The following is a 20,689-nucleotide window of genomic DNA, read 5'->3' as shown; positions in this document are numbered from 1 at the left end:
TTTGTATGGTGACAGATGGTAAATGGATTTATCATGGTGATCATTTTGAAATGTATAGAAATATCAAATCATTATGTGTGTACCAGGAACTAACAGTGTTGTAGGTCAATTATACTTCAAAAACAAACAATCAAACAAACTCATAGAAAAAGAGCTCAGACTTGTGGTTACCAGAGATGAAGGTTGAGAGGAGGGGGAATTGATGAAGGTAGTCAAAAGGTGCAGACTTCCAGTTATAGGATAAATAAGTACTAGGGATGTAACATACAACATGATAAATATAATTAACACCATTGTATGTTTTTTTTTTTTTTCCATTGTATGTTATACCTCAAAGTTGTTCGAGAGTAAATCCTAAGAGTTCTCATTACAAGGAAACAAATTTTTTTCTATTTCTTTAATGTATCTATATGAGATGATGTTCACTAAACTTACTGTGATAATCATTTCATGATGTATGTAACTCAAAACATTATGCTGTATACCTTAAACTTACACAGTGCTGTATACCTCAATTATTATCTCAATAAAGCTGGAAGAAAAATAAAGAACAGTGGTGATTCTTCAGGAAATCCATACAAGAACTAAATCATTGGTGCTGGCCTCTTATATTGCCCTTGCAGTTAAGTATGTACTTTATAGAATTAGCCAACTTATGACTTTCTCGGGAATGCTGGTGCATGTGTCTGATGAATTTCCCCCAATTCTCTCTCAGTTAGAGGTCTAGGGGTTATGAAAATTCCAGGATTATCTATGGATCTTCTCCCAAGTTTCTGCTATCTATTCTCCAGATTTAATGACAGCACTTTGTATGTTCATACAATCACAGGCAGTGACAACTATGCAGCTGCTTGGTCAACAGTGATCATACGAGACAAATGATAAGAGAGAATCCTACTTCAGAGATGTTACAATGGGGGAAAAAAAGCGTTCTCAGAATTGATCAAGTAAGGCGTATACTAAATGAGTCATAAAGACAAAAAAGAAACACAGCCTGAGAACAAAGAGACAGCTCTAGAATTTTTCAAACAGATATTTAACTTCCTATCTTTTTGGAGTAACTTTTACCAAGTTTTCCTAAAATGGTTTCACCACATTGTAATCCAGTGAAAAAAAACCTTTAATGGTATCTTTTTGCATAACATTACTGCTTGTAAGATAATATGCAGAAATTTTAGCTTTATTGCTCAACTCTCTATGACAGCCTCAACCTTCCTTTCCAGTCTTATTCCTGATCATGGTCTTTATTAACATTTTTGCCCAAACTCAAGAGTGGGGAAAGAAATGATAACTGGAAGAAACCATCAATATGACTTAAGCGCCAAACACTAATTCACATATCAACATGAACCAATTACCATTAAAACAATCTAAAGATGAAAAACCCTTTTGCATATGACATGCAAACATCCATATTTTTTCAGAGCATCTCTACTTGGTTGTAGAGTAAGCATCTTACATGTCCAAAAGAGAAATCTTTATTATACCATCCCAAACATTCTATTGGCCTTCCCCATCTCAGTAACTGGCAACTCCATTTTAACAGTTGTTCAGGCCAGGACTTTAGTCTCACCCTTGACTTCTTTACCTCACATCCAATCCATCAGCAAATCCTTTTAATTTCACCTCTGAAATACAACATTTACAGAATTGAGCCACTTCTCACCACTTCCACTAATATCTTCCTGGCCCAACCCACCATAATCTGTGGCCTGGAATACAGCCACCAAACTAGTCTCTCAGGCCTCCTATGAGGACCTTGCCCTCCTATGAACTATTCTCTCCTTCACAGCCAGAGATCCTTTAATAATATGTCAGTCCATACTATCCCTGAAAATGCTTGCCATTTAGGAGGCGTTAAATGACCTCCCAGCCAATGGCTTAACTCTTCCTCCTCCATCTACGTAATTCAATTGTTCTGGTCATACTGACCTCCATGCTATTCTCTGAACATACCATGATTGCTCCTGTCTCAAGGCTTTTGCACTTGCTCTTCCCTCTCCTGCAACACTCTAGATACATTTATGGCTTGAACCCTTACTTATTCTAGATTGCTGTTCAAATATAATCTAATCCAAGAGGCTTTCCCTGATGCCTTATATAATCACCTCCAGAACGTCATCATCCTTTGTCCCTTTACCCTACTTTATTCTTCTTTGAAGCACGTATAATACCTGTCATATTATACATTTATCTCTTTATTGTCCACAAGATACTCTGTTAGCAAGCACTTTGTCTCTTTTGTGCATTACTACAACCCTAAGAGTCCAGAGCTGCTTCAGAGTCTGTTGAATGAATGAGTTCATCTCAATTCCCTTTTGCTCTCCTAGTACAAACTTCTCATACTGAGTATGTGGCGAGTATGGATTTAGAATTTACACCTGAATAATCTTCATTAAACATGATAACTAAATGTAAGCTATTTCATCAGGTACATAATCTATCTCAATGCTGGAAGAAAAACTGTCTTAGTAAGATGTATTAAACGCTACAAGTAAAAAGCAACATCACAGAAAAAAATCTAAATGAGTAATCAGGAAGTACCCAATACCCTTCAACTCAATCCAGACTTGTTCAGTTAAGACATCTGCTAATAATTACATGATAGGTATTAGTACTCTTGTTCTACCCACTCATAAAGTATAAAGAATGTTCTGCCTATCCTAAACCAAACAAATGACTTCAGGCATCTTTTTTTTTTTTTTTTTTTTTTTTTTTTTTTTCAGGCATCTTAACATAAGTAGACATGGCATTAAGTTACAGGCCTTGGATAATGTTAACCTTCTGGCAGGAAATACGTTTTTTAAGAACTATAATTTAAAATTACCTATTCAAAATTTTAAAACTCCCAACAAACAAAAGTCCAGGACCAGACGGCTTCTCAGGTGAATTCTACCAAACACTGAGAGAAGACTTAATATCTATCCCTCTCAAACTATTCCAAAAAACTGCAGAGGAAGTAACGTTTCCAAGGCCAGCAACCCTAATACCAAACCAGACAAAGATATCACAAAAAAAGAAAATTAAAGGCCAATATCACTGGTGAACATACACCCAAAAATACTCAACAAAATAATGGCAAACCAAATTCAACAGTACAGTAAAACGATCATATATGCCATGATCAAGTGGGATTTATCTCAGGGATGAAAGAATGGTTCCATATCCACAAATCAATCAATGTGATACTCATTAACAAACTGAAGAGTAAAAACCATATAATAATCTCAATAGCTGCAGAAAAGCTTTTAAAAAAAAAATTCAACACCGCTTTATGATAAAAACTCAATAAAGTGGGTACAGAGGGACCACACCTCAACATAATAAAGGCCATATATGACAAACCCACAGCGAACATCACACTCAACGGTGAAATGCTGAAAGCATTTTCCTCTAAGATCAGGAACAAGACAAAGATGCCCACTCTCGCTACTATTATTCAACATAATTTTGGAAGTCCTAGCCACAGCAATCAGACAAGAAAAAGAAACAAACAGCATCCAAATTGGAAAGAAAGAAGGAAAACTTTCACTGTTTGCAGATGACATATTATACATAGAAAATCCTAAAGGCGCCACCAAAAATCTACTGGAACTCATCAATGAATTTGGTAAAGTTGCAGGATATAAAATTAATATGCAGAAATCTGTTGCACTTCTCTACCCTAATGACAAACTATCAGAAAGACAAATTAAGAAAACAATCCCATTCAAAGTTCCACCAAAAAGAATAAAATACCTAGGAATAAATCTAACTAAGGAGGTAAAAGATCTGTACTTGGAAACCTATAAGACGCTGATGAAAGAAACTGAAGACAACACAAACAGATGGAAAAATATATCATGTTCATGGACTGGAAGAATTAATATTGTTAAAATGACCACATTACCCAAGGCAATCTACAGATTCAATGCAACCTCTATCAAAATACCAATGGCATTTTTCACAGAACCAGGACAAATAATTCCAAAATTTGTATGGAAACAGAGAAGACACTGAATAGCCAAAACAATCTTGAGAAAGAAGATTAAAGCTAGAGGTATCATATGATCCACAAATTCCATCCCTGGGTATTTATCCGAAGAAAACAAAAACAGTCATTCAAAAAGATATATGCACCTCCATGTTTACTGTAGCATTATTTAAAATAACCAAGAGGGCTTCCCTGGTGGTGCAGTGGTTGAGAGTCCGCCTGCCGATGCGGGGGCCCCGGGTTCGTGCCCCAGTCTGGGAAGATCCCACATGCCGCGGAGCGGCTGGGCCCGTAAGCTATGGCCCCTGAGCCTGCGCGTCCGGAGCCTCTGCCCCGCAGCGGGAGAGGCCACAATGGTGAGAGGCCCGCGTACCACAAAAAATAATAATAATAAAAAAATAAAAATAACCAAGATATGGAAGCAACCTAAGTGCCCATTGATAGATGAATGGATAAAGAAGATGTGAGATACACACACACACACACACTCCACACAATGGAATATTACTCAGCCATGAAAAAGAACAAAGCCCTGCCATTTGCAACAACATGCAAGGACCTACAGGGAATTATGCTAAGTGAAATAAGTCAGGCAGAGAAAGACAAATACTGTACGATATCACTTATACAAACAAAATCATAGAAAAAAAGATCAGATTTGTGGTTACCAGAGGCAGGTGGTGGGGGAAGGAGGAACTGGATAAAGGAAGTAAAAAGGTACAAACTTCAAGTTATAAGATAAATAAGTACTAGGGATGTAATGTACAACATGATAAATATAATTAACACTGCTGTATGTTATACATGAAAGTCATTAAGAGAGAAAATCCTAAGAGTTTTCATCACAAGGATAAAAATTTTCTTTTCTATTTCTTTAATGTTGTATCTATATGAGATGATGAATGTTCACTAAACTTACCATGGGAATCATTTTATGATGTATGTAAGTCAAATCATTATGCTGTACACTTTAAACTTAGTGTTGTATATGTCATACATAATTTATATACGTAATATACATAAGTTATGCACATAATTTATATATGTATATATATATTTATATACATAAATTGGAAGGAAAAAAATTAGCTATTCAACTGGCTTACGATGTCCCCTGAAAACTTTAGTATTTTATATTCTGAATAGTAAAACAAATTCTCAAATCCAAATGGATCAAAGAATCTTATAAATGGCCTTCACCATACTGAAGCACTATAGATTTAAGATTTGCCTATGTTTTCCCCTCTAAAAATAAATCCAGGCAGGAGATACATAAAGAAAATTACAGTAGTCTTAAAACTAAGATTATCATAGGGAGAATGGGCCAGATTATCTGGAGAAAATCTATAACATCATTTATTCTTCCTTAGCAGTAAATTTTACATCAGATCCTAGAATTACCAAACAAAGGCTATTCATTAAAAAGGATGCTATTCTACAGCAATGACACATAAAAACAAAGAAGTTTTGATACCTAAAGTTCTTTAACAAAAGAAAAATGCTTATCTAACCATAAAGTCCTTATAGTGAAATTCCACTTTAAGAGTAAATTATCAAAGACAGACATTCATTAATCTGTAAATCTGGGGTTATCTATAATCCTGAGATCATGTTAATTCAAATAAAAAAGCCAACAACAACCAAACTTGGTATTCAAACGTACAAAAAATGAAGTTGATTATTATTTAGTTTTAAGAACAATGAATTCATTAATTCTTTCTATCTATAAATAGAAATTAATTATAACCTGGCCTGGAAAATAAATGCTCACTTCTCCCTGCTTACAATTAGCCTATAGTAAGTTGTTCTTTGTAACAAGAATAAACCGCTTGAGCTCCAAAGAGGAGTCACAAAGCACTATAGTGCCATTTTTCTCAGGCCCTGCTGCAAAGCTTTCCTGTATTAAAGAACCATACACTAGACAACAAGAGACAGGCATATCTATGCTCATTTAGATAAATATGTAAGAAATGCTTTATTTCCAAATAAAGTTTCAAATTAAAAATGTGGCTCAAAGCCAAACCACAACTTCCTCTGGGAACTATGAATCACCTTCTCACTGTCACAGGCTTCTCTTGTTACTGCTTACAGTTATTGTCCCACAAGGTATTTCATCTCAGTTCCCATAAGGACTTCTGCACTAATGAGTGGAGTAGGACCACGATGTAGGTTGCTAACCAAGTAGTTGGAAAACATCCTTTTCTCCTTTTCCTTCCCAACATACGTGCGCGCGCGCACGCACACACACACACACACACACACACACACACTCATTCACTCTCTCCTTCCCTCCTTACAGCTGAGCATGAAAACAAAAAAGGCAGGAAACAGTAAAAATGACTCCATGAAAGCAGTTTATGTAAGACTGAATACAGTGTACAGAGCTCAGCAGAGTTCTGTGCATGGCTATTTTCCAAGCAAAAATATTACTTACAAGAACTCTGGCACAAGCATTAAAGTAAGAAACAAAAAAAGGTAGAACACACAAGTAAGAAAGTCACTTACTGTATATCATCTTCAAGTCATAAAGTTTTGCACTTAATAGATCTCCTCTTTTGACTTTTTTTCTGTAAACACCAATAAAGAGATGAAATAAGAGAAAACTGTTACTTTGCTCATTTATTTTCAATCCACTGCCCACCAAATTGAAAGTATTATGCACTAAGTTTTAAATTTTAGCAAAGAAAGCATGATTAGTTGGACTCCCCACTTAGCTGCCACTCCAATGACTGCAATAGAGATTCACTAACAAGAAACAAAACACTCTTGCAATCCCTTTCCCTGGAACTGGGAGAAACTATCAGAAAGAGGAGTTTTACCGCTTTAGAAGGGAGAGGCAACACTGAATGGGATATCTTCTAAGTGCGGGAAATGAGGCATATGCCTCATAAACATAAGATTGAATGAGAGGAATTCTAAAAACATCCAAAAGACTCCCAAAATAATGTACGGTAAAAATCTAATAGCTGACAGATTTTCCACCTTGGAAGAAATCATTAAGGGTATGACTTGGTGAGCAAAAGCAAATTATTATTTTGCATTACATCCCTACACCATCCCTCTACCACAGTCCTTGAGAAAAAACAGTTAAGCATGTGGACTACCTCAGCTCTGTTAGACCCACTGTACGACCCTATCACAGGTCATACAATGATGAGCACTGCACTCTCAGCACGAGCCAAGAGAACTGGGCAATTCTGAAAAAATGCCTCCCTACGACATTGTCACAGCCAAGAACAGGAGATGAATCAATAGTGAAGCCAGCAAAAGGTATTTCTTCACTATGCTTGGGGAAAAATGCCTCCCTACGACATTGTCACAGCCAAGAACAGGAGATGAATCAATAGTGAAGCCAGCGAAAGGTATTTCTTCACTATGCATGGGGAAAATGTGCTATTTACTATATAACCATAAATGGAAGACTCAACGCTGACTCAGATATAATTCAAAGAAACTGTAAATAAAATTTGTTCTACTGCAGTTATTAACTGGCTTTATAGGTGGGCTCTTGAACTGAGTGTTCCAGGAATCCCTTAAAATCTAAAAACTTTTGTCTCTAAGTATGTTTTCAGATAGTAGTTGTCTATAGTTTTCTTAGGATTACCAAAAGAAGTCTGTAACTTCCCAAAAGTCTATAACTTCTAAAGAGCTACAGGGTTCTAAATTAGTTGCATGATTCAATAAATCTCAAGGAATATTGTTAACTGTTTTGGTAATTAATATATTTACTCTCTTAAGATATTAGTATTCTGATGAAATGTACTAATGAATCATAGATTTAATTATGACTTTGACAACTTTTGGACAGCTCTAAATATACTTCAGATCAAAAAGGGCTTCAATTTTAAATGTACTGTAAGAAGTTATTTTAAGTATTAATAATAAATGAATCTCCAGTACACTACTAATTCAATTTAATTCAAAAATATGTTATAGGGAGAGTGGGAGGGAGGGAGACGCAAGAGGGAAGACATATGGGAACATATGTATATGTATAACTGATTCACTTTGTTATAAAGCAGAAACTAACACGCCATTGTAAAGCAATTATACCCCAATAAAGATGTTTAAAAAAAAATATGTTAATATCTGTTAAACCTGCGTACTAAGTATTTCTAGGCAATTATGTTTTAACAATAGCAGTTAATGAAACAAATCCAAACGTGTTTAAAAATTTTTTTAAACAATAAACATTTGTTATAGCAGTAGCAAGTGTCTGCTATAACACAGAGAAACGAAATGAGAAAGATAATAAGTAGTTTCAATTACAACTGTCTCATGAAGAATGCTGTACTATATCTTTAGTTACTTTCTACTTTCTGTCCATAAATACTAGAGCAGTTACTCACAATGTGGGCTGTGCACCAATGCTTATCCATATGTTTGTGATATGTACAAAAATGCGTAAGCATTCAGAAAATTTTACAGAAATTTTACACTGTTGTAACTTTTATTGTACAAAAGTATCAATCTAAAACAAATTAGGAAAAAACTAAAAAAAACTAATTCATCAAAGATAGAGGTCAAATAAATTATATTCTCAGATTTCAGCTGGTCCTTCCTTAACTTATCAAGGGTGTGCTTTAAAAGAAGTAATTAAATACATTTAAACCGCACCTCAAATTAAATACAAAAAACCTCATTTTTTTAAGTACTTTTTTTCATTTTACTAGCTATCTTCTGATTCTACACAGTTGGATTCCACTTCTGAAGTTCAGCACTAACCTCATACAGCTTTTAGAATTTTCCTGACAGGACAGCTGTTTCTTAAAAGAGCTTTCATTTTTCTTGTCATTTGTTTCTCTCAACTGTCTTTTTATGTGAACCTGTGAGAAAAAGCAAAATCACCTATTTAGACTGATAATCTGGCATCACAAATGATAACCCACACATTTCCCTTGAAAGGACAAAAAATTAAAGAAACAAAATTGTCTGAATGAACGTGCAGCCCAAATACATGTGCTTATTAATTCAAGCATGCTAAACTATAAACTTAGTATGTGTGCTAAGCTCTGGGGAAACATAACAGTAAGAGAGGGGCATGTAAATAGATTAAGTGCTCATAACAAATATAAACACAGATCTTTGTATACATGTAGAACTGACTTTGAGGATATCAGAGAAGACTTTAATGAGTAGATGATTATGAGTTGGTCTTCAAGAATGAGTAGGAATCTGTATAAGGAAAAAATATTCTAAATGGAGGGAACAGTTATAAGAAACAGTTAAGAAGCCAATGCAGATGGGGAAGAAAAAATTAGCAGGATATGAAGCTGATACAATGTATTAGGACCAGACTGTAAAGGGTCCTGAATAAGAAAATAATTCTATAGGAATCAGAAAATAGAGTTTTTAAAGCATGTGAATAAGATGATCAAATCTGTTTTCTTTGGCAGTGATATGGAGAATGAACCAGTTAAGGGAAACTATAAAAGTCAGGAAACGGGAAAAAAGTTCTTATAACAGTGTAGATCTATACTGTATGAGACAATAGTCACTAGCCACATACTATTAAGCATGTGAAATGTGGCTGGTTTAAATTGAGATGTACTAAAAAAAAAAAAAAAAAATTGAGATGTACTTGTAAGTGTAAAATATACACTGGATTTCAATGAAAACAACAACAAAAAATAAAATCCTTCAATAATAATTCTTCTAAAATATTACATGTTGAGATAATACACTAGATATGTTGGATTAAATAAATTATAAAAATTCAATTTAACTGTTTCCTTTTGGTCTTTTAATGCGGCTACTAAAAATTTTATATTATATAGTGGTTTGTAGTATATTTCTATTGGTAGAACAGGTCTAGATGACAGCATGAGGGCCTACAAAGAGGTAATGAAGTGGGAACAAATTCAAGACATTGTGCAGAAGGAACAGGCAAAAATAAGACAAAGAGAAAAAATGGAAAACTCCCAGATGTTTTTGATCTGGGTGACTGGGATTATGGTACCATACAACTGGGGTTAGGGGACAGAGCAGGGAATGAGATGAGTTTGGGGTTTGTTAATATTTAGATTCCTTTGGTATTCTAGATGGAGATGTCCAACAAGTGGTTGAAAATATAAGCAATTATATATGACCCATTCGAGTTTAATTGTAAAGGGAAAAGGATAATAAAGATTCAAAAGAAGTAAAAGGGCAAAGGAAGATATTAAGAATATATGGATAATACCACACACAGAATTACCGTATGACCCAGCAATCCCACTACTGGGCATATACCCTGAGAAAACCATAATTCAAAAAGACACATGCACTCCAATGTTCACTGCAGCACTATTTACAATAGGCAGGTCATGGAAGCAACCTAAATGCCCACTGACAGACGAATGGATAAAGAAGATGTGGTACATATATACAATGGAATATTACTCAGCCATAAAAAGGAACAAAACTGGGTCATTTGTAGAGTCGTGGATGCATCTAGAGACTCACACAGAGTGAAGTACGTCAGAAAGAGAAAAAAAATATCGTGTATTAACGCATACATGTGGAACCTAGAAAAATGGTACAGATGTACCCGTTTGCAGTACAGAAATTGAGACACAGATGCAGAGAAGAAACGTAAGGACACCAAGGGGGTGGGTGGGGGGTGGGAGGTGGGGTGTGGTGTGGTGTGGTGTAGTGTGATGAATTGGGAGATTGGGATTGACAGGTATACACTGATGTGTATAAAATGGATGACTAACATGAAGCTGCTGTATAAAAAAATAAAATTCAAACAAAAAGAAAATATATGGATAATATCACACATGATAAGAAATACCTTTTAAGTTTGACAAAATTAGATTAACACTCCCCCAAACTTTTAACTTAAGTAACACTCAAACCCTAGTAAATAAAACATAAACTTTTATTCCAAGCAACAGAACAAAATTCACATGAAGCAACAGAACAAAATTTTACAGAAGAATATCTTTGGAAGCTAGTGCATGCTAAAGAATCTTCAGCAACATAATATATAGAGTCTGGAAAAACAGAACATGTCTTTCAGAGAAGTGTTGCTTTAATTTTGATTATACTATCACACACATATATAACGTTTTATCTTTTCTCCAAGATATATACTAATTTGTATAGATGTCCAGAGTTAACACAATTACAACATGCAGTATCTTTCACATGTCATTTTATTTGAATTGCAATCTCATTTGTACCTTATGTCACTGAGACTTATCTGGAAAAAATATATCAAAACAAATTATAAACACCTACACTGAGAACATCTAACACTTAAATAGTTTTATGTTGCTTACATGCCCCTTCCTATTCACAAAGATAGCAACCGAAGTGTTGGTGTTACTTGGGAAGTTTGTTTTTCCCATCAATGGCATCATATATGTATATATTGAGTAATCTCATTTTTAACTGTATACCATTCCTGACTTACTAATGAGAACCTCAAGAAATCTTTCTTACACATTTCACTTTACGTAAATCACTACTTACTCTCTTTTCACTTTTTATTCATTAACTCAGGAATATGTTCCTATCTCTTTCTTCTTCTTTTATTTATTTGTAAGCCAAAAATAAATGTGAACACAAATCATAATCATGGTTCTTAATCATAAGTAACATCAGCATGGTATGTGAACCTCAAGAATGTGACTAGGATTAAGCATTACAATAAAACTGTACGTAACAAAAGAAGTCATCTGCCCATGACAACACTGAAACCATGAGAAGTCCCTCTCAAGATCTTCACAAACCCCCTTATTCTTCTCGAATTAAACTCAGTCTCCTTCAAGCACCAGAATTTAAGAACAAAGACACCCTTTTATATTTAATTTTGTTTAATCTTCTCAACATTATGTTTTTCATGAAAACATAATTTTCAGGTACTCTGGACTTAAGTTTTTGTGGGGGTTTGTCTTTGAATCTAATATTCCATTCAAACATTTTTTCAATGGAAATTAAACACATTAAAGTTGAACAATTCACAAATATACTCAAACTGGAAATTTAAAGCAAAATCATCTCAATTAAGTTTAAAGAGTTTGTTTTACAAAATAAAATCTAAACCTTACCTTAACACAACCTTCCAATGCACTGAATTTAAACACCGCCTGAAAAGGTTTCCGGTCAATAGGACATGAAGCCAGTGTCTGAAAAATGATGAACAAATTATAACTTTACGAATGTCTCTTTAAAACAGGTCAAAATTAAACTATAACAAACGCATTTACGGTAAGTTTTTCACCAGAAGAGGAAACCATAGAAAAATAATTTTTTCTTCTTTCAAAGATAAAGATGAAATACTTTCCACCTGTATTACTCCACAAAGTAATAAATACCATAATTTTTAAAATTCATTCAAACATTTACTGAGCACCTACTGTATGCTAAATAAGTGGAATACAACGATGATCAGAGATAAGATCTTTGTTATTAAGATAATACCTATTAAGACTTGCTGCACAGTTGAGTACTACAGCTATAATGAAAGGAAAGCTGGGCTGAAACCACTACCTCTCTGATCCAAAGCACTTGAGTAACTCTAAATAAGCTGTGAAAGGAATGGCTTGGACAGGTCCCTTATAGATTTTAATATTCGATGACAATATTTTCCCCCAAAATAATTTTGAATAGGCAGTTGTACCAGCAATAAAAAAAATTGTAGATATGAAGAAAAGCAAGGATTCCTCTGCTGCTCCCTCAGCCATGTAGATGCCCTCTCCGAAAGTAGTTTCTTATGTATCCTTTTAGAGATACCCAATGTTTATGCATAACGTGTATCTTTTAAATATAAAATATAATTCAGATGCTGAACTGAATCTTGTTTTTCTCTTAATTGCGTATTTTAAATTGGCTCATATTACTATTTCAGAGCTGTCCCATTCTTAACAGCATGGTATGTCATATAGTTTTAATTTACATTTCCTTTTATATGAGTAAGGTTGAAAATATTTCCACGTTTAAGGGCTCTTCAAAGTTCCTTTTTTTTTAAACTGTCTATTCATGCCTTTTGCCTAACTTTTTTATTAGGTTGCTGGTCTTTTTCCAACTGAATTGTAGGCTTTCTTTATAAATTAAGAAAAATTGTCCTTTGTTCACTCTGTAATTCTAAATCATCTTTATCTTGACATAAATATATTTCCTATACTTTCAAAATTAACATGCATCAACTATAATTGAGTTTCTCTAATACTATTAAATGTTTGTATAGGAATAGGCTTATATTATTTAAATAATTTTTAAGATAAAGTATGTTGTCTACTAGGGTAAAAGGGAAGATTCTGTAGCCTAAGAAGAAAATGCTGAAAGGCGATATTTTAATACCTATGGTTATAAAAGTAAAACAGGATTCTAGCAATTTAATAGCAATAGTCTAATAGATAATATAATAATGAAGTTTTGATAAATTATCCTATATTCCCTAGTGGAAAAATGTGATATTTGCTTTTCTGGACTTTGGCACATATCAAGATATGCTTACACAAAGCACAAGTACAACAGACTGTGTGGCCCTCGATCATATAATACATTTTCACAAAGCTTGTGAGTCACTTTGGAAGCAGCCAAAATATAAACAGAGTTACTTTTTACTACTCTGCTAAAAAGTGATTTTTCTTTTAAGTAGGTAGGGCTTGATAAAATGCTCTACACCATATCTGAATTAGGAAATTTGACTTTCCTGACTATATTAAACCAATTCAGACTGGTAGAACCCAGCTCAGCTTACTTCCAAGTACTATGCATTTAGGATGCTAGTACTTTCCTTACAGAAAATCTGACCTTAAAAAGCTTTGCTACAAGTAGCAACAAAGCTGTCCACAGCTTTTTAATAATGCATTACAAATAGCAATTCTAGTTCAAAGAACTCAACATCATAACTATGTGATTGTTGTTTATATTACCATTTACTGCATGAAATTTCTTAGACTAGGTTATATTAACACATTTATAATTCAAAATAATACTTTAAAGTGGAAACTTTCAAATATTTATTTTTATTAAAGTTTCAAAATATATTTGTATTTCTATTTTAAAGGTAAATTTAGATAAAATTCATTAAAAAGATAAAACAGGGACTTCCCTGGCAGTCCAGTGGTTAAGACTTCGCCTTCCAATACAGGGGATATGGGTTTGATCCCTGGTCAGGGAGCTAAGATCCCATATGCCTCGTGGCCATAAAACCAAAACAGAAGCAATACTGTAACAAATTCAATAAAGACTTTAAAAATGGTCCACATTAAAAAAAAAGATAAAACAATAATAAAATGTGTTTCCTTCAATGTTTTTTAAAAAATTATTAAGACATGTGTAAGGGCTCTGGATTTACTGACTATTTTTATATCTTGTCCTGTGTATAACCTTGAGCAAATTACATAGCCTTCCTTTGTCTCATTTGTGAAAATGGGGATAATAATAATCTGAGGTTTTCACAGTAATTAATGGCATACACTAAGTACTGTGTAAAGTCTTCTAAATATTAACTAGCTTTACAGCACTAACAATAAAAAAGCTTGGTTCACTAACAAAAAGATAACTCACAATATGATGTACACATACATGTGAGAGACTGAATTCTTAGTGAGTTTTCTTGTTGGATTTTTCAAAGTTCATGACATATGGAAATTAAACTATTCCATTTTTTAATATCTATTTCAAGTTGTAACACTTACGAAGATCCAAAGAAAGCCACTGTGTTAAAGAAATTTATTCTATATCAGATGCATTGAACCTTTCAAAAACTCTGAAATTACAAAATCCCATTTTCTTTTTTATTAAATTTCCTCTGTTGACATCAGCTAAATGGCACTCTTCCCTTTCCCATGTTCAAACTGACAAGAGTTTTAACCTGAGCCGTTCCATTTTGATCTGTTACAGGTATTAGGGTTCTGAGTAAGATTTTGGTTTTGTTCTTTTTTCCTTAACTATAATTGTCATGGATTTGTCTAAGGTTTCATGTGGAGAAAGGGTTCCACTGCTATTTCAAAGACAAAAAGAAAGAAAACAAACAAAAAATAGTAGTCGGAAAACTACTGCTATCTATTATGATAATCTGTACATACTTACATTTCCTAAAAATAATCTACTTAACCCTAGAAAACAAGTTAACAGATTTTCTTTGGCTCAGGCTTACCATCAGAAAAATTTCTTAAAAGCAGGTTATCCTCCTCAGATTTAAAAAAAAAGCATAGGTCAGAAAATAAGCTAGCTATAGTAGACAAAATATCTTTGCTATGGCTACTGAGAAATGATGATATCCATTTCTGACCTTAAAACAATTTAGCAAAGCATTTCAAACGGGAAACAGAAAAGAAATTCAGTTATCCTGAGTTAAGTCTTCACAGCATACCTCAATAAATAGTGACTAAAGAACTTAATGAAAAAGAAATCAAAACAGATTTTTAAAAACTAAATGGATCTTTCATTTTTTGTTAATGTATAACGTAAGAAAAATATAAGGCTACTTTACATTAGCATATTAGCCAAAGTTCAAAGACACTGTCATCAGTAGGTACTAAAGCATAAAATTATATATCACATGATGATCAAACAGCTTTAATAGGAAAGTTAAAAAAAAAAAAGGTTGTAAAAAATGGTTTGCATTGGCCTAATTTTAAAGCATTCCTAAGGAATCTTCATCCTTATAATCCAGCAGATACCCATTCAGAAAATCTCAAAGATATTTTAATCTTACTTTCCAGAGTTTGTGTCACTAAAATAACTAATTTAGTTTTTAAGTTGTGTGGTTTAAAAAATTCACATTTAAAACTAATGTTGAAAAATTTTAGCTAATATACTTAATTCTTCTTTAAAATATATTTTTAGTTTTAAAGAAAATTATCCCAAATTTTATTTTCCTTGTATACAACAAAAATAAATACCCTTTGGTTATTCACCATTTTGAGTTCTTATATACAACAAAAATACCCTTCAATTATTCACCTATTTAAATTGACAATGACTTTTATTTCAATAATTTTTCAAGTATCTAATTTAATTAGTTTCATAGTCAAAGTAATCCAATATCATCATTCAACTTTGTGATACAGCTACAAAATTAACAGAATTTGATCACTACTTTACAATGTAATGTGTATTAAAAAACAGAGCATTCATTTTACTGTGAATGCTCTGTACTGAGGTTATATCAGTTAAGGAGGCAATTTCGATAGAAAAAAATAATCTTCCTAATGATTTCAGTAAAACATACCCTAGTATTCTGAAGCGTTGTAAATTCCCAGCTCAGATAAACCCATATTTAAATGTAAGAACAGGAAACCTTCCTTATTTGGGAATTCAGGATTCTTGATTTCTAATATTTCTTGCTTCCTGCTGCTGCTCTATCCTCAATCACAAAGGCTGCCTACCGATAGCCCCTCCTAGAGAGAGAGAAGCAAGTGTTAAAGGTAAGTGCTTAAAGACTAAATCTCAGTACCTATGTTTTAGGTAGGTTTGTCTGTTCATCGGAATCTCTAGAACATTTATCTCTCTTACTAATAAATAGAGCACATTCTATAAAACTGCAGTTCAAAATCAAATAAAGATGATTTAGGAATGCATACCATTAGAGGTTGCTGCTTATTTTAAAGCCATTCACTAGGACCTATCCTTTCTTCTTGATGGTCCCAAGATACCTAGTCTGCACCTCTAAAGAAGTGCTCACCTGTAGTCGGCCTACATGTACACTATCACATTTAACCAGTTCTTTCAAGACAGTCCTATCACATTTAACCAGTTCTTTCAAGACAGCTTTCAGGAATGTATCCCTACAGGGCAAATGGCTGTCAGTAATAAAATTAACAGCAAGAAAACTTTTTATCCAACTACTCAAAAGGAACTCTTTCATATTCTTAAAAATAAATTACAACAGTTGGGTAGAATTACTTTTAACCTTTCTTTTCTTTTGACATTTAATAGTTAAGACTTTCATTTTCTAGCATAAAAACAGAAAATCCCATAAACTATCTGTATAAATCACTTTACAAATTCTGACATTTAAAATTAGACTATACAGAAATACACATTAATTTACCCAACTGGTAAAAATAGAATATTAAATGAAAACCTATTACATATATGCTTTAGGTAATGAGCATTCACAATATAAAACTATTCTTTGCTCTACCAAAGGTTTTACCAAAGGATCAATACAGAGTGAAAACAACTAGGAATTTGGAATAATTAGTCACAAATTCAAGTTCTGGAGGAGTCAGAACTAGCAACCTCTCTAATCTACTTTAAGGATGAAGATAGACAGCTCTGAATCACCTATCACACAAGTTGTAATAATTAAATGAATTAATGTATTTGACAATGCTTTATAGATTATAAAGATAAGAACTAACAGTAGTGCTCCACAGATATGCTTACATTATTGTTCACAAAGAAGTAGAAGTACATAACAGAGAGGTTTGGTTTAGTTCAGGAATAAAGAAAAAATTTACATCTTAGGAAAAACTGTTGGGAAAATCCAGGCAATAAAACTTTGCTGAATTATGTTACCAAACAATAATCTAATCACTAGAATGATGTATAAGTTTCTGCTCACTGCATAAGGGAACATCTGTATATAAAACATATCAGTAGTCAAGATATAAGTCAACGGGTCACATTTTGATTTTTTTTGGTATGTACTATTAATCCAAAAACATACTCCTCACCTGTCTGCATTGAACACTGTTGTCTGACTTCTTCAAGAACCGTACATCACCACAGTAAGACTCTCTTCATTTCTAGTCTCATGAGAGAAAACATACCTTTGCCAACTGTGCAATTTTGATTTCATTAACCTTACTTTCTCAAACTGAAGCTGTCAGCATTTGATATAAATGGAGGACTGAGAGAAATAAGTTGAGGGAGGATAATTTGCTTATAGTAGGAAAGTTAATCACATTTTAAAAATTACTTTAAAAATAAGGGAAATATTTACATTACTTAAAAGAGAAAAGAATCCCAGTGAATATCAAAAACCTCCTAATCACATATATTGCATGTTCCTTTAAATAGAGTAAAAACTCTTAACCACTTCAAACATGAAATGTCTCCAAGTCCTCAAACTTTAACCCTTTTAAGGGTCAAAACTGTAACCACTTCTTGGCAACCTGCCAAATCCTAAATCTTATTTTCTTAGTGTGTGTGTAGGTTACCCTATTGTCTATTGAGGATCATAATTATGATTGGCTGTCAATGCTATGGCCATGTGTCAAACTTCCCTAGCCTTCACTTTTCTAATTACTTTAAAATGTGCAAACTCAGACAATCAAGATTAAACTTATGTGTAAACTAAATGCCCTATGTTTAGACTGTATTTTTCCTCACAGTATGGATAAAATAATTAACTTTCTAAGTGGCTGATAAACTTTAGTGTATTGGTTCTATACATATTTCATCAGGTTAAAGGCCTTCTTTAGTTCCAGATTCTCAGTTCTAATACTGATGATTTAAATTAACAAGAACTTCAACTTTCCTAAGTGTCAATTACTGTGTCTTTGTTTAGATCAATATTTCATTTCTACATCATTATTTTTATTTTATAAACCAGCAGGCTTACCATCTGTGAATTTCTTGAAACTAAACACAGAATGGACATGTTTAATTTCAATTTGTTCTAGTGTCCCTAATGGGAGGCAATTAGGCTACGGGCCATGAAGACCGCCAGCTTCCATTATTCTGAATCTTTCTGCCCTAGGTAAGTAGATTCTATGAATATCTAGAGACTAAATTCAGTTACTTAATTAGTCCTTAAATGGCTTTTGTTTTAAATAACCAAAGAACCAAAATTTTAGAACTTGAAGAGATTGAAACTGATTGTGACTCTGGATATAGATATTTTAAGAACATGAGAAATTTCAGGAATGTGTCCAAAATAAATATACTAGACTATTAAATACTTGTTTCTTATGGAGAATTTCTTCAATGATTAAAATATTAAGGTGAAAGTAAATAAATGAGTCCTTCTTGGTTCTTGATACCTATTCTGAATCAAATTTTAATAAACCTTGAGAATAAATCTCAAATAGCTCAACAGAATTTCTGAAAGACACATAAGACTAGGAAGGTGATCCTGAATACATTTTGTACTTTTTTCTTATTATGTAGATTTCCAACCACTGTAAATTTCACTTTTGATTTCTAACTCCCTACTAAAAGTGAACATTAGTAAAATTTAAAACTATGGATCAATTTTTAAAAATTATTTTAATTTCAGGCTCTTGAAGTATTTAGAAACAACTTAAGAGTTCAGGATCGATGCCTTGAATTTCAAATAAACATTAACATAGTAATTTAAATGAAAGAATATAAAAGAAAGCCTTAGCACAAGGCCGGGCCAGTTAGCAGAGTCTGAATACAAATGCTCTTTCCTAATCCTGAAATCCGAAGTAAACTACATGCCTCTTTTTCAAAACAGAAGGAGGCTGAGGAAAATGAGAAGAGAGATCTTAATAACTAATGGCCATGAATAAAAACACTAGTGAATATGAAATCTGCTTCTATTTGTCAAAGCACTGATACACTTCAAAACATATCTCATTTTTATCATACCAATAAAAGATTCAAACTGAAAATTTTGAAGTGATTTTGTTAAGTGATTTTGTTAACCAGTAATCATTTATTAATTATAATGAATTTTTTTTTTTTTGCGGTACGCGGGCCTCTCACGTTGTGGCCTCTCCCGTTGCGGAGCACAGGCTCCGGACGCGCAGGCTCAGCGGCCATGGCTCACAGGCGCAGCCGCTCCGCGCCATGTGGGATCTTACCGGACGGCGGCACGAACCCGTGTCCCCTGCATCGGCAGGCGGACCCTCAACCACTGCGCCACCAGGGAGGCCCTATAATGAACATTTTATTAGTAGATTGTGTTCTTGTTACTGCTCAACTTAATGGTTTATTTAACTGATGTCTGCTATCCCCACTAGGGACAATGAAATAATTCAGAATATTCTGTTTATTCTCTGCTTTCAAGGTTAACTAGTTTTGTTTAAACAATACCTCAACTCCCCCACTGCCATTCACAATTTATGGCAGTACAGCCGATAAGTATTTTCTTTTAGAAGCAATTTGGCTTCAACAAAATGTTTATATCCAAAGGGGTAACACAAAAGAAGAAAAATATTACATGCAAGAAAAGTGCTGATTGCAATACTATGTATGTTAGCAAGTATTTTTAACTTAAAAATATTCAACAATAGTTAAAAACATGGACAAGTTTAGCACTATCTAGTGGAGTTGAATATGTACATAGTCTACAACCACTTCTAGATACTTACCCTAGAGACACCTGAACTTGTACACCATGATAAAGCTAATGGTTGTATCAAAGATGCATGTAGTGTAATGAAGGATGACGAATCAAGCCTATTTTACACATTCTAATCCTCAGAGAAAAACACATACTCAAATCATGGTGGTTGAACCTCCCAATTATGTGGTCACTGAATGCAATCTCACAAAAAGCACTGAATTGAAGCCTTCTAGCCATCCAGTAATTCTCTATTGGAAGCAAAATCTCCTCTATTTTTAAGATATCTAATCACAAAGCAAACCATGGTGCACTAAATTCAACACAGATGAAATCATTAGTTGGGTGGCAGAGAAAAATATGCATTCTTATTTCATTAGTCAATGCTCCTGCAAACACACAGAGATTTACAATTATATTAAATAATTAAATTAAACTCAAAATATTTTTTCCCAGAATACATTTTCACCTATCCTTAGTCCTTTCTTGCCAAAAACCAGTTTAGACTTTTATCT

The 20,689-nt window shown here is 33.5% G+C and overlaps 1 protein-coding gene across 4 annotated transcripts in view; it reads right to left on the bottom strand.

The window, feature by feature from the left end:
- SCAF11 (SR-related CTD associated factor 11) overlaps nucleotides 1–20,689 on the bottom strand; it is a 73,214-nt gene that overhangs the window by 19,868 nt on the left and 32,657 nt on the right. For all 4 annotated transcript variants that reach the window (XM_024736415.1, XM_024736413.1, XM_024736416.1 and 1 more), the window contains 3 exons: nucleotides 12,010–12,087; nucleotides 8,699–8,799; nucleotides 6,479–6,540 (listed from right to left, as the gene is read on the bottom strand). In XM_024736415.1, the coding sequence (XP_024592183.1) occupies nucleotides 6,479–6,540; nucleotides 8,699–8,799; nucleotides 12,010–12,087 (241 nt within the window). The remainder of the gene's footprint in view (nucleotides 1–6,478; nucleotides 6,541–8,698; nucleotides 8,800–12,009; nucleotides 12,088–20,689) is intronic.

The sequence above is a fragment of the Neophocaena asiaeorientalis genome, unplaced genomic scaffold (genome assembly GCF_003031525.2).
Source record: "Neophocaena asiaeorientalis asiaeorientalis breed wild unplaced genomic scaffold, Neophocaena_asiaeorientalis_V1.1 scaffold134, whole genome shotgun sequence".
In the NCBI taxonomy this organism is placed as follows: Eukaryota; Metazoa; Chordata; class Mammalia; order Artiodactyla; family Phocoenidae; genus Neophocaena; species Neophocaena asiaeorientalis.
This window is presented reverse-complemented; position numbering and strand designations above follow the sequence as displayed.